Genomic DNA, 14,370 nt, shown 5'->3' with positions numbered 1-14,370 from the left:
GAGGCTCAAACATCCCGGGCACAGGAAAAGCCTGTGGAACAGCCACTTACAAGCGACCTCCCAGCACCCAGGTGTCTTCAGCAATGGCTCCCCCCTAGTGGCCTTGGGGGTTACGCCATGGGGCCGGCATTGAGCCTTGTCCTTGCGCTTGCAGGACGCTAGCAGCGGGGCCCAGGAGGGCTCTGGCTGCCTGCAGTTGCAGTTTCTCTGGCAGTGGGAAGCGCTGCCCCGGGGAACTGGCCTTGCTGGGCTGATGGGAGTTGACTGGGGACCCCACAGCCAGAGGCAGCTCCGGGGCCGCTCCAGCCCATAATCCCCATAAACTCCGGCCCCCAAAGTCAGGGGCGCCGTCTCCCAGAAACGGTTGCCTGCCGCATGCAGCAATAGAGCTGTTCCACCACGCTCCCCTCTGCAGGCCCAGCCACCCCTGCTCCCCACAGACATCCCCATGGGCAACCCCAGCAGCGGAGTGTTCTGGGAGCTCAGCAGCAGATGGTCTGTCTGGAGGGACCTGGCGAGGCTGGGCTGGGGCAGGTTTCAGGCTTGTGTGGCTTCTCACTGGTGGCAAAGGGGCTCTTAGCCTCAGGAGCAGCACGAACTGGGGGGTGGAGCATGGAGACCCAGCGATGTAAACCCCCCCTCCCTTGCCCTTCCCGATGGCTGAGGGTTCCTGGCACACATGGCTGTTCCTGAGCTGCAGGGTGGGAAGGACATCCTTGTGCTTTGCAGATCCCTCCCTGTAACAGCGAGCAGGAGTGCAAACATGGCCATGGGCCAGACTCTCTGGGGCTGAGTTCTCTGGAGCTGAGCTCTCCGGGGCCCGGTTCTCCAGGGCTGAGTTCTCCGGGGCCGCGCTCCACAGCTCTATGGCCGTGCGTGGCTCACTAGGGCTATAAACCCTCCTGCTACTGCAGCAAACAGTCCATTACTGCACAGGATGGGTCTAGATTATAGCCCTGCTGCCGACCATGGAGACCATGCAGATGCTGGAGAGACCCAAAGCCAGCAGCTCACGTGCCCACCCACCCCTCTGAAGAAGGGTCCAGCAGGCCAAGAGCACCTGTAACATGCAGGCAGACACGGCTAGCAACAGGCCTGTAGTTTGCACTGGAAGAGGCTCCAAGACATAGAATGAAAATAATGATCACATGGGCTGCGGGCTTCCTCCTCCATTCCCCCTATGCTCCAGCAGCCAGGGCAGTGAGCTCAGGGGCACAGGAGAAGAGAGCAGAAGACGGTGAATCTGAGGGCAGGCAGGCAGGCCTTGCCTCCCATGGACAGTCCCAGGCCCCACAGATAAGGAACAGCACCGACACCAAGGGGAGCTGTAATGCTAGTTTTTAATGTCCCTAAGAACTAGGAAACAAAAATCAAAAATAGACTTTACTTTGCTTTCTTTGATAAAAGTAATAAAATGGTTAGCGGTGTTAAATTAATCCTTTAAAAAACAAAACCCAAGGAGGTTAAATAAAGCCCAGAGGGCTCTGGGTAAAAACCACAACGACTACAAAACAGCTGCAAAGACGTTTTTACACACAAAAAGAAATTCCTTTTCTCTGCTTTTCTTGTATACGGTAAACAGCTTCGGCAAACACGGAACTCGTACATGTGGAAAGGAAATATGGATGCTACGGAAACAAACCCTGCAGGAAGCATGGTCGCCACGGACAGAACTATTTACACTATGGACACGGAGCTGGGCTGGTGGTGCCAGGCCAGCAGGAAGAGCCTCTGGACCCTGCCAGCTTTTCTCTTGGAAATGACAGGCTTCAGCCACCTGCCAGGGACCTTCTAGGCCACAGCTCTGTCTGTCAGTCCGTCCATCCTTCCTTCATCCGTGCAGCCGTCCCAGCTCCAGCTGCCTCTTCCTCAGAGCTTTAGTGTCTGAAGGGGCTGCAGACTCTTCCTATGACTGCGACGTTTGGCTTCTTTGCCCCTCGTTGAGGGCAGCAACCAATCGTCTTCCCGCAGGGCATAAGGCGAGGGAATCTCCCTGGATTCTGGTGAGGAAAGGGGCCTTGCAGGTTGACAGAGGAAAGCAAGCAGGGTGGAGCTGCCTGAAGAGAGTCCCCCAGGCTTGGCACTGCACAGCCAGCAGTCTCTCCACCTGCCACATCGAACCTCCCCTCCTCTGGAGCACTGTTACCTTCGCCCCTGCTGCCTGTCCCCGCACATTGCCCTCTGCAGATTAATTGGCATTGGTCTCCCGGCTGGTGCTTTGCTCTCCGCCCGTCTCCCGATCTTTATCTGCTGTTGAGGAAGAGGTGGAGGAGGAAGAGGAGGTGGAGGAGGAACCCGTGGAACTGAGGGTCCGTCCCGAGTGCTTATAGGCTGTGACGAGCTCCTGCAGCCGCTCCGGCGTGGGCTCCCACTTGGTGAAGCCTGCGTTGTTTTGGAGGAAGATGACAGCAGTGTTGTGCACGGCTTTGTAGTACATCTCCTCTCTGCAAGGGAAGATGACAGGTACTCGGTACTCACTTCGTGGGCCTGTTCAGCCAGTCGCTCACCTGCACCTGGACCCTCCCACACTGACATCTCCCCGTCTCCCTGCAATACTGTGGGGGCTGGCAAGCCCTGAGTGAGGATGCTCTCGGCCGGCCCCAGGCAGAGGGCACAGCCTCAGGGAGGTCCAGGCTGTGCAGGGCCAGTGCCTGGTGCCTTCAGGACACAGGGGAGCAACAGGCTCAGGTGGAGGGGAACTCGACGATCTCACGGCACAGACACTGGCAGAAGCTGTAGAGGACACAGAGAATGAGGGTGGAGGGCACCAGGCTGACCAGCACGATGCCCAGGTTGTGGCACTCAATGAGCAGGAGGTAGATGCCGAAGGGCAGGGAGCTGAAGTAGATGAGGCATAGCATCCAGAGGATGAAGTGGGGTATGGCATGCCAGGAGCAAGAGCGGCATTTCTGGATGGGGCTGCGGCAGGGCAGCGAGTCCAGGCTGACGGGGCGGTACAGGCCTATCATGTCCAGCATACCCAGGCCTTCGGGGGGCACCACGTTCTCTGGCACCTCAAGGATGGTGATGACCAGGCAGTCAGAGGAGCTCCGGGAGGGCTCCAGGATGCTGGGGCACAGGATGACCTCAGAAGAGGGCAGAGTGCCTCGCTTCTTTGCCTGCTTGTGGTATGTCAGCACTGCCAGCACCTTGCTGTCATCCTGGAGCAGCTGCACATCCTCCTTGGGGACCTGGGTCTCCTGCCGGCAGAAAGGGCAGCTGAGCAGGCGGGGCGAGGACTCCCCCATGGCCACCATCTTGCGCAGGCACTTCACACAGACCCGGTGGCAGCAGCTGAGCAGCTTGGGCTTGCGGGCTCCTGCATCATAGCGATTGTAGCAGATCTTGCACTCCAGCTCGTGCGCTGGGAATGCCAGTGGCTGGCACCTCTCCAGCTTGCCATCCTGGTGGTGGGTCATGGTCTCTCTTCCTGAAGCCGCTGGGAGCTCCTGGAGAGAAGGTCCTAGAGCCCAGCCTGGGGAGAGGTACAGGGGAGACCTCCCTGAATAAAGGGTTTGTAAGCAGAGTCCCAAATGCCCTGCTTGCCACCCTCAGGGCCTCCAGCACAACCACCCCAGACTAGAAACTGGGTCAGGGGCTTCGTTCTGGGCAGCAATTCAGGGGGCTCTGCAGTGCAGGGAGCCAAAGAGAGGTGGGGATGGAGAGCCGAGCCAAGCCCTTCCCTCGGACCCTGCCCTATCCCGCCTGGGCTGGGGTGAGGCCCTGGCCTCATGGCAGGTGTGCACATCACAGCTGGCACCTGCTGCCCCTGCACCGAGCGGTGGCAGCCACGGGCAGAGGCTCACAGCTTCCCTCTTCCAGCTGGCAGCTGGGGATTGATCCCGACAGTGGGGCTGCGGGCGCAGTGATCAGCCGCCCCATCTCAGCCAGGGCCCAGCCGCTGCCCGCCCCAGGCTGGGACCCTGCAGCGGCTGCGTGTGCCCAGCACGGCTGGGGGCTGCCCAGCTCCCCGGGCACCGGCAGGTTTCTAGACGCTGCGGCTGCAGCTTCTCAGATCAAAGCAGGAGCCGGAGCCAAGGGCGAGTTCGCTGGCCGGGCCGGAGGGCGGCAGGGCCAGGCTGCCGGCAGCGCCGGGCACCGGGGCCCCGTGGGGAGGGAGGCAGAGGCCCGAGACGCCCGGACGCGGCGCTGGAGCCGGGCAGGGCGCGCAGCCCGGGGGAGCCCGGCCCGGCGCCTCCCCCGCGGGCCCGGGGCGCTCACCTGCTCGACGGGTCCCGGGCCGGGGCCGTGTGCGAGCCCCGTGGCGCCGGCCGAGCCCTGCCCGGCCCGGCGCGCAGCCAGCCGCGGACGCACGGAGCCTGCGAGCATCCGCCTCGGCGTAGGCATGGCAGCGAGGGGCGGAGGGGCTGGGGGGCCCGGCCGGCTCCCGGGGAAGGGGCCGCCCCGCCGGCTGCTCCAGCCCTGCCTCCATCGCCGGGCGGAGGCTGGGAGACGGGGGCACTGGTAAATTGCCGCTTGAACCGTTACTTGTATTGCCCAGACCAGGGCCCCGCTGTGCCAGGCGCTGTACAAATATTCCCCAGCTCCCACCCCCGCCCTTCCCGGCTCAGGGGCTGGCCTGGAGCAGAGGCGGCTGCGGGCAGCTCCAGCAGGGCTTAGCCCAGAGCTGCTCACCAGGCTGGAGGCAGGGCTGCTAAAGACTAACCCCTGGGCCTCAGTCCTCTCTCCAGCTCTCTGCTGTGGCAGCCTCAGCCAGGCAGTGCAGTACTGCAGGGGAGCAGGGCCGCAGGTCCCTCCTCAGAGCTGCACTCCAGCAGCCATGGGGTAGGGGCAGAAGAAATCCTCTTCATTTCCTAGGCCGAGGGCCCAACACTTGCTGCTTTCCAGGAGCTCCTGGGGTGCTGGAGTAAGGGAGGTTCTCCCGTGCGAGGCTGTCACTCCAGGAAGATACTGCAACATCCGAGCCCCGTCCCGCCTGGCAGCTCCTGTCGCTCCTCCCAGGGGCTGCAGGGAGCCCCCACCAGGGACGACAATGGAAGGGGGCTCAGGTGAGACTCACCCCTGCCGTGTGGGCATAGATCCCAGACCTGAGACTCCACTCAAAGCACCTGGGATTTCTAGGGAACTAAAGAGCCCCACACCCAGGACAAACCTGCCTGCAGCCTGTAATGACCACTGTGGCATCCAAGCTGGTCCCCGAGACCGAGGCAGGACCATGGCCCAGCTCTCTGCCCTGGCCCCTTTCCCCATCGGCACACTGTGCGTTCAGTGTCGAGTTCTGCCGGAGCTCAAACCAACCCAATTCCTTTTCATACCCTTCTTCCTGCACCAGGATCAGTTCCGGGAAGGGTGGCAGGCAGCCTGGCCCCCGCAGGTGGAAAGGCGGCTGCAGCAGCTCACACCCAGATCAGCTCTGCCCTACCGCACAGTTAGGGTGAAATCCAGCGCGGATGAAGGGTGCTGGATTGACAGCCCTGGGTCACCCCTACAACAGACAGAGGCTGAGACGGCAGTGCAAACATCCCTCATTGCCAGGGCAGCTGCCAGGGAGACAGCAAAGCGAGTGAGGCAGCAATGCTGAGGACCATAGTTGGGCGCATGGGGTGTGCCAGGCACACCCTAATGCAGGGTGGGCAAACTACAGCCCAGATCCGGCCCCTCAGGGCTTTGGATCCAGCCCACGGGACTTGCCCCTGTGGCGCTGCAGGCCCCACACCACTCTCAGGAGCAGCCGGCACCACATCCCTGGGGCCCCGGGGCAGAGGCCTCCATGCCTTGCTCCAGGCACCGCCCCCCACAGCTCCCATTGTCTGGGAACGGGCAACTGCGGCCAACGCGAGCTTCGGGGGAGGTACCTGGAGGCATTGTAAAGGCAGCACATGGAGGCCTGTGGGCCACGCAAGGACGTGGAGCCAGGGCAGGCAGCACGCCGCTGCCACCCCGAGCTGCTTTAGGTAAGCGGCCTCAGGCCAGAGTCCAAACCCCTCTGGCACCCCACCCCCCAACTCCCTGCCCTGAGCCCTCTGCCTGCACCTTGCACCCCAACTCCCTGCCCTGAGCCCCTTGCACCCCTCCTGCACCCCCAACTCCCTGCCCTGAGCCCTCTGCCTGCACCTTGCACCCCAACTCCCTGCCCTGAGCCCCTTGCACCCCTCCTGCACCCCCAACTCCCTGCCCTGAGCCCTCTGCCTGCACCTTGCACCCCAACTCCCTGCCCTGAGCCCCTTGCACTCCTCCTGCACCCCAACTCCCTGTCCTGAGCAGGTCCGGCTTTAGGACACGCGGGGCCGATTAGAAAGAGCTGCCGCCGAAATGCCGCTGCAGACAGCAGCAACGATTGAGCTGCCACCGAAGATAGCGGCGGCAATTTGGCAGCCGCTCAATCAGTTGCCGCTGTTTCCGGTGGCACTTCAGTGGAGGGTCCTTCCTCGGCAGCAGTTGTCTTCTGGGGCCCTCTTAGGCGTGGGGCCCAATTCACAGGAATCAGGGGAATCATCCTAAAGCCAGCCCTGGTCCTGAGCCCCTGCTGCATCCCTCCTGCACCCCAACCCTGAGCCCCCTACTGCACCCTGCCTAAGCCCCCTGCCTGCACCCAGCACCCCTCCTGCACCCCAATTCCCTGCCTGCACTCCACTCCACACCCCTTCTGCACCCTAACCCCCTTCCTGCACACCGCACCCCCTCCCATACCCTGCACTCCCTCACGAACCCCAACCCCAACCCCTGCCCCGTATACAATTTGCCCACCCTAATGTGGCCATCGGCCCAAAAAGTTTGCCCACCCCTGCCCTAATGTGTCAAAAAAAAAAAAAAAGGGGCTTTGCGTTTTAATTTAATCGCATGATACACTCTTTTAGTTTTAAAGTATGGATTGTCGTATTATGCAGTAAGTGCCAAATAGCATAACATAGATGTTGTAGAAATGTATAAAAAGCCTGCGTTCGCTCACAGCATGCGCCCCACGACTGCGACGCCGCATTACCATTGGTCCTCCCCCTCCCTATTATTCTAGAAAATTCTTTGACCTATGTAAGTGGCTGTGTCAGGTGTGCCCAGTGCAGTCTTTACAGTGTTTGTAATCTTTGTCGTGTGTATTCTACTGAAATAGCCCATGGCTTTACATTTTAAATTAATTGTATGATACCCCCTTTTAATTTTAAAATATGGATTGGTTTGTTGTTAAGATAAGAAAAGGGGCAAACAATTATAATGAATGTGCTGATAATGCAAATAAGTAAAGTTTAATTGTTAATTAAAAAATAAGTTTTAGTTTTAGTTTGATGAATAAAAATAATGTACTTTATGATTGAGTAGTCAATAAATGTTTGCCTTTAAAAAAATAAATCATCGAATCTCAGGGTTGGAAGGGACCTTAGGAGGTCATGTAGTCCAACTCCCTGCTCAAAGCAGGACCAATCCCCAACTAAATCATCCCAGCCAGGGCTTTCTCAAGCCTGACCTTAAAAACCTCTAAGGAAGGAGATTCCACCACCTCCCTGGGTAACCTATTCCAGTGCTTCACCATCCTCCTAGTGAAACAGTGTTTCCTAATATCCAATCTAAACCTCCCCCACTGCAACTTGAGACCATTGCTCCTTGTTCTGTCATCTGCCGCCACTGAGAACAGTCTAGATCCATCCTCTTTGGAACCCCCCTTCAGATAGTTGAAGGCTGATATCAAATCCCCCCTCACTCTTCTCTTCTGCAGACTAAATAACCCCAGTTCCCTCAGCCTCTCCTCATAAGTCATGTGCTCCAGCCCCCTAATCATTTTTGTTGCCCTCCACTGGACTCTCTCCAATTTGTCCACATCCTTCTTGTAGTATGGGGCCCAAAACTGGACACAGTACTCCAGGTGTGGCCTCACTAGTGCCATAGATAGAGGAATAATCACTTCCCTCTATCTGCTGGCAATGCTTCTACTAATGCAGTCCAATATGCCATTGGCTTTCTTGGCAACCAGGGCACACTCCTGACTCATATCCAGCTTCTCATCCACTGTAATCCCAGATCCTTCTCTGCAGAACTGTTGCTTAGCCAGTCGGTCCCCAGCCTGTAGCAGTGCATGGGATTCTTCCGTCCTAAGTGCAGGACTCTGCACTTGTCCTTGTTGAATCTCCTCAGATTTTTTTGGCCCAATCCTCCAATTTGTCTAGGTCACTCAGGACCCTCCAGAGTATCTACCTCTCCCCCCAGCTTAGTGTCATCTGTGAACTTGCTGAGGGTCCAGACCATGCCATCCTCCAGATCATTAATGAAGATGTTGAACAAAACCGGCCCCAGGACCAACCCCGGGGCACTTGGCTTGATACCGGCTGCCAACTAGACATGGAGCCGTTGATCACTACTCGCTGAGCCTGACAATCTAGCCAGCTTTCTATTCACCTTATAGTCCATTCATCCAATCCATGCTTCTCTAACTTGCTGGCCAGCCTACTGTGGGAGACCGTATCAAAAGCTTTAATTAGGAGAGGAAGGTAGGTTAAGCTCACATGCTAAATCAAAGCAAGCAGAGGAAGCTTATGTTTCAAATTTCTGAGAAGAAAATAATCAAGCTGTGTACAATTGTGGTCACCTATGTTCCAAAAAGATAAACTGGAACAGGTGCAAAGAAGATCTACTAGGATGATCAGGGGAATGAGGGGCCCAGAGCTTGGCTTATTTAGTAAAGCAAACAGAAGGCTGCAGGGGGTTTTCTGCTCTCAGTAAATACATTAAGGGGATAAATACCAGGAAGGGTGAATAGCTACTTAAGCTACATGACAATGCAGGCAGAACAACGAATGGATATAAACTGTCCATGAACAAATCCAGGCTGGAAATTGGAAGTAGATATCTAACCATCAGAGGGATGAAGTTCTGGAACAGTCTCCAAACACGGGCAAACAACATTAAGAAATGGTCACAGCTGGAAATGGGACCTTGAGGGAGGCCCTGGACTCAGAGATGACACTGTGCATTCTCTCTCCCAGGTACTTGACTGGCTGGTTCTTGCCCATATGCCAGGTCAGGAGGGAATTTTACCCTATGTCAGAACTAGCAGTGACCTTGGAGGTTATTCACTTTCCTCTGCAGCATGTGGGTGCAAATCACTTGCTAGGATTATCTGGGTTTATCTCAAGGAATCATTTCCCTGCCACGGCAGAGGGCTCTGGCATTATTACATCTTGGTCCCACCTTTTCTCTGCCTATATCACATAATAGTCTGAATACGCTGGTCTCATTTCAGTTGTTGGGTTAGTGTGTGGGTGCTGGATGGTGTTGGTGCCTGTGCTACACAAGGTCAGACTGGATGATCCCTTCTGGCCTTAAACACTATCAGATTCCTTTAGGCTGGGACAGGATTCTAGTAGATTCAAGACCCATTTAAAGATAATGCAAGACTCCCCTCACCACTCTCCTACACCTCTCCTTCTGAATGATTTTTTGATATTAGAAATGTAATAGATTTGAAGGCATTACTAATGGGACACTTGACCTTAGGGGGTTTGTGTGTCCAGTACCACTTTATCAATCCGTAATTTGCTGGGTGTATTTTGCAATCCTCCTGACATTGCTGGCATCAAAGGAAAAGACAAGTCTGACTTACCTGTGTAAATATCTATTCCTGTGGCATCAGCATCTCTACAAAGTAAATTCCCTGGGTGCACACCCGAATGAAGTGTGCTGCACATGCCTACGCTGAGGACAGGAGGGAAAGAGTAGAAACTGAACACCTAAGCAGAGGAGGAGTAGATGAGTGCATAATTATCCTCATTTCCTAGCTAGGGAACTGAGGCACAGGGAGGCTAAGGTCAAAACTTCCCACTAATTTGGGGTGCCCAATCTGAGACACTGGTATCTGGTTTTTCAGAGTTCTTAGCATTATATAGCATTGTTTATGTTCAAAGGACAGCTCCCTGTGACCTCAGTTCAGCTCTGAGCACTGCACTCCTACAATTCAGACTCAACTGTCTCACACCAGACACCTAAAAAATGAGGAATACAGTTAATGACCACATGTGAAAAGTGTGGTTTCAATGACTTGCTCAGTGTAACAGTGAAGTACTTTGTGGCATAGGCAGGCACAGAATCCAATTCTCAAGGGCAGTATTCAACTCCCTTAACCATGAGTTAAAGGGGAGACTACCATGGGTCATACTGAAAGGTGAATGGTCAGGCTGGAGGGAGGTTACTAGTGGGAGTTCCTCGGGGATTGGTCTTGGGACAAAATCTTATTTAACATTTTCATTCATGGCCTCAGCACAAAAAGTGGGAGCATGCTACTGAAATCTGTGGATGACACAAAGTTGGGAGACATTGACAACACAGAGGACAACCAGAATATTATGCAAGAGGATCTGGAAGACCTTGTAAACTAGTGTAATAGAAATGGGATGAAATTTAATAGTGCAAAGTGCAAGATCATGCAGTTAGGGACTAACAACAAAAATTTATGCTAGAAACTGGGGACATATCACTTGGAAGTGGCAGAGGAAGAGAAAGACCTGGCTGTACTGGTGGATCACAGGATGACTATGAGCCACCAATGTGATGTGGCTGTGGAAAAAGGCTAATGCAATCCTAGGAGGAAACAGGAGAGGTACTGCCATTATACAAAGCACTAGTGAAACTTCATCTGGAATACTGTGTGCAGTTCTGTTTTCCCATGTTTAAGAAGGATGAATTCAAACTGGAACAGGTGCAGAGAAGAGCTACTGGGATGACCCACGAAATGGAAAACCTACCTTAGGAGAAGTGACCCAAGCAGCCTGGCTTGTTTAACCTAACCAAACAAATGCTGAGGGGAGAGATGATTGTTCCCTATAAATACATCAGAGACACAGACAACAGGTTTACCTAAATAACGGACTACTATTGGCACAAGAACATAGAGATACAAACTGGCCATCAACAAGTTTAGGCTTGAAATTAGACAAAGCTTTCTAACCATCAGAGGAGTGAATGTCTGGAACAGCCTCCCAAGGGGAGCAGAGGGGGCAAAAAATGTAACTGGCATCAAGCCTGAGCTCGACTATGGCACAGATGGTATGATGGCACTGCCTACACTGGCACATGCCTCACCTGTGAGAGCAGCCAATATCCCCAACAGCCAGAGATGGGGCACTCCTTGAAGAGGGCTGAGAGTTACTAGATAATTCTTTCCACACGTCTGGCAGGTGGGTCTTGCCCACATGCTCAAGGTCTAACTGATCACCATATCTGGAGTCAGGAAGGAATTTTCCTCCAGGTCTGAATGGCAGAGAAATGAGATTTTTCACCTTCCTCTGAACTGTGGAGCACGGGTCACTTGCAGGTTTAAACGAGTGAAAAATGGTGGATCCTCTGTAACTTTAAATCATGATTTGAGGACTTCAGCAACTCACCGAGAGGTTAGGCATCTATTACAGGAGTCGGTGGGAGAGATACTGTGTGGCCTGCGGTCAGCTTAGATGATCAAAATGGTCCTGAGACCATCCTTTCTTTTCCTGAAATTCCCTGCTTCATTCACTGCACACCTTCCAACTTCTGCAACAGATGAGGCAGACACATCAGCCTCCTTCACTACACCTGTGGGATTTATCCCCAGAGCAGGTCCATTCTGCACACTGAATGATGCAGGGTCCTGCAGAAAAAAAATAGTATGTGATCATGTAATTGAAGACTTATCAAAATGCATATGCCCAAGAGAGCAGAGTTAAGGTTCCACGGGCAACCTTATTCTGGTAGGTACTCGGTTTTGAGTGCTTGACTTTGCGAGCTTAATGTTCTTTTAATGTAGTGTGTGTGGGGGATTTCCTAGGTATTTAAAAGAGCAAACAGGAACAGTCCCCCCTCGAAATTCCATCATGTGGCATCATAGTGACATTGGCATGGTTCACCAGTAGGTCTAGAACCTGTACATCCACCATAGACCTCAGTCACTTAAACTAACGGAGTCACTGATAGCAGTAGTGGGTTGTCATTTTCCACATGGCCCGGCACTAGAAAGGGCATCACACTTTGCCAGTGGGTTTCACAGATATTTGCAGAGAGCAGAGGAGTGGTGAGACTCTAGGATCTTGGGTCCATGCCACAGTCCATAGAGGAGTATGCTGTAGTGCACAGACTCTTCAGCCCATTCTCCCTAAGCTTGTCTCTTCCACAACCCTGGCTCTGTGTCCCCAGCTCATTCCCCGTGCCTCTTCAGTCCTAGTCCCAAAGCCCAACCAATCAGAGCTCCCCCTCCTCCAACTCCATTTCCTTATCTCAGCCAGTCTCAATACCCCTCCGAGAACCTCATCTCTTTCCCTGCCACTCACAGACTTCCTCCAAATCCAATCTCAATCATCTCCCCAAAGCCCTGCCCGGCCTTGGGTCCAGTCTCAGCCAATCCCAGCTCTCTCGCATCTCAGCTAGTCAGTTCTCTTCTCCTCTCCCTTTCCACTGGTTCCTAGTTCCAGCCTGCGTATCCAGCCTACAATTCCTCTCCCCTATCCCCTTGCCAAATCATCTGATCTGTCTTGTCCCCCACATTTACCACACTGGCTCCCCAGCCTCCTTGCACAAGCATCCTTCCCAGACTCCTGGTTCCAATCTATTTTTCATCTGGCTTTTGTCCCCTCATCATTCAGATCAGACACCTGCAGGTGGATCATTAAGGGCACAGGAGAGAGGCTCTCTGCTCTCAGTTCCAGCACCCAGCCTGGAGCAGATGGGAGGAATCATTACAGGAAACTCCTATACCGGATCATGCTCAGTCACTCGTGGAGCTGGTGCACGTGCAGTCCAGTAGGAGCTGAGAGGAGGGAACATACTTAATTGCTCTGTCGAGAAGGCACTAGGACCTAGGAGGGGCTCAAGGGCTGAATCATTTTGGCTGAAATTTTCCAAACATTTCAGCCTGAGGCAGACCACTGTCACTGTATCCTTCTCTAGAGAGCCACAAGGCGCTCTGCTCTCTTATCTACCCTCTCCCCGATGCACCTGATCTTAGCCTTTACCTTAGCTACCCCCTTATCCTGACAATACTCAGGTGCATATTTAGGGATCTCCAGCAACTCCTAGCGAGTTCATTACTGGATACTGTCTTGTTCTCCTGGCCACACTTAAGGATCCTGAAAAAATCTGAATGGTTCAGAAAAGAGCTACAAGAATGAAACGGAAAATCTGCCTTTAAACCTTACAGCGTATGACCTAAGAAAATCAATCCATTTAGTTCATCACAGAAGATTAAGAGGTGACTTGCTCAATCTGTCAGTACCTACATGGGGAAGAGGGCTCTTCAATCTAGCAGACAAAGACAGCACAAGATAAAATGGCTGGAAGCAGCCTGGAAATGAGGCACACATTTTAACACAAAGGAGATTTAATCACTGGAACTTACCTAGGGATGTGGTGTATGCACTATATTTGCGGTCTTTAAATCTAAGAGATAAACCTTAGCTGAGCCAGCCGTTATGAGTTTAATGCAGGAAAAGGCAGGATTATACAGAAAATCAAATTAAACAAACACAATGGCCCAATCAATCTATAAATCCTCCCAGACTGCCCTTTAGGCCTCTCTGATCTGTGGCTTTATCTCATTTCAGTTAAAATGTCCCAAACCCCCAAAAGCTGCTCTTGGGCAGGTGCCTCCCCAAGCCAAGCTCCATCCTCTCATATCTCTCTGGCTTGTCATCACAGCCTCCAGCCCTGACATCACTTTCACTTGCACACTGGCTTAACATTACCTCATTCACAATGGTCTCAACTACACTGGATCCAGGCCTCTCCTCCTCTCGCCTAACTATAGCAATTCCCTCTTCCAAGACCTTTGGAAGTCCCAGTAGCTCAGATTCCAGCATATGCAGAGTGCTTCTGCCCCTTTCTCCTCAAATACAAAGAAGTGAGCTCATGTCACCCACAATCCTCAGCACCATTAGCTGATTCCCCCGTTATTCTAAGAGCCAGTTCAAATTTGCCCTACTCCTGACTTCACTAACAGAACGCTGATACCTCCCCCTTCATCCCCCTTAAACATTCTTTCTATTATTGGAGTGAAAGCTTCTCTCTGTTGTAGTTCTAAGGAGCCTATAACCAATGTATCAGAGTGCCTACCATCTCTCCCTCTCACTGACGTGCCATTTTAAATCTCAGCAAAATGGTCTCTTTTCCCTTGCCTATGCCTCAGTCTCTGCTTTTTATCATTGGAATGGTTTTATTTAACTCCCAGACATATCGGATATACTGTGTTTTAGGATGCTGCACACAAACTCTGCCCAACTCAACCCACAAACCCTACAGATAAACAGATTCAAAGTGTAATTCTGTAAGAAATGATCATTTTCCTAGAGTTCACCCCGTCCAGGGGCACAGGAGAAGGCAGTGAATCTGAGGGCGGGCAGGGCAGGCCTTGCCTCCCATGGACAGTCCCAGGCCCCACAGATAAGGAACAGCACCGACACCAAG

At 53.5% G+C, this 14,370-nt stretch overlaps 2 protein-coding genes across 3 annotated transcripts in view; both read right to left on the bottom strand.

Annotated features, from left to right (window-relative positions):
• Positions 1-1,321: 1,321 nt before the first annotated feature.
• PCIF1 (phosphorylated CTD interacting factor 1) overlaps positions 1,322-14,370 on the bottom strand; it is a 36,556-nt gene continuing 23,507 nt past the window's right edge. Inside the window, exon 17 of the mRNA XM_050917714.1 lies at positions 1,322-2,444. Within this exon, the coding sequence (XP_050773671.1) occupies positions 2,189-2,444 (256 nt within the window). The 3' untranslated portion in view covers positions 1,322-2,188. The remainder of the gene's footprint in view (positions 2,445-14,370) is intronic.
• On the bottom strand, positions 2,451-14,270 carry LOC127031034 (E3 ubiquitin-protein ligase RNF182-like). 2 transcript variants are annotated; one of them, XM_050917741.1, is made up of 2 exons: positions 9,551-14,270; positions 2,451-3,475 (listed from the first exon to the last, which is right to left on the bottom strand). In XM_050917741.1, exons 1-2 carry the CDS (start codon positions 9,633-9,635, stop codon positions 2,685-2,687), a joined length of 876 nt encoding a protein of 291 aa, XP_050773698.1. In that variant the 5' UTR covers positions 9,636-14,270; the 3' UTR covers positions 2,451-2,684. The 2 variants fall into 2 exon arrangements, with proteins under 2 accessions (XP_050773698.1, XP_050773700.1); XM_050917743.1 differs by having other exon boundaries at positions 11,328-14,270.

The sequence above is a fragment of the Gopherus flavomarginatus genome, chromosome 11, assembly GCF_025201925.1.
Source record: "Gopherus flavomarginatus isolate rGopFla2 chromosome 11, rGopFla2.mat.asm, whole genome shotgun sequence".
Taxonomy (NCBI): domain Eukaryota; kingdom Metazoa; phylum Chordata; order Testudines; family Testudinidae; genus Gopherus; species Gopherus flavomarginatus.
Note: the sequence above shows the minus strand (reverse complement) of the source record. Positions and strands in the feature narration are given on the sequence as shown.

Coding starts and splice junctions, on each gene's coding strand:
- LOC127031034 (XM_050917741.1), bottom strand. CDS start 9,635: ATGTGCAGCACACTTCATTCGGGTGTGCACCCAGGGAATTTACTTTGT. Junction 3,476..9,550: donor AGGAATAGATATTTACACAG/GTAAGTCAGACT, acceptor ACCTCTCCCCAG/GCTGGGCTCTAGGACCTTCT.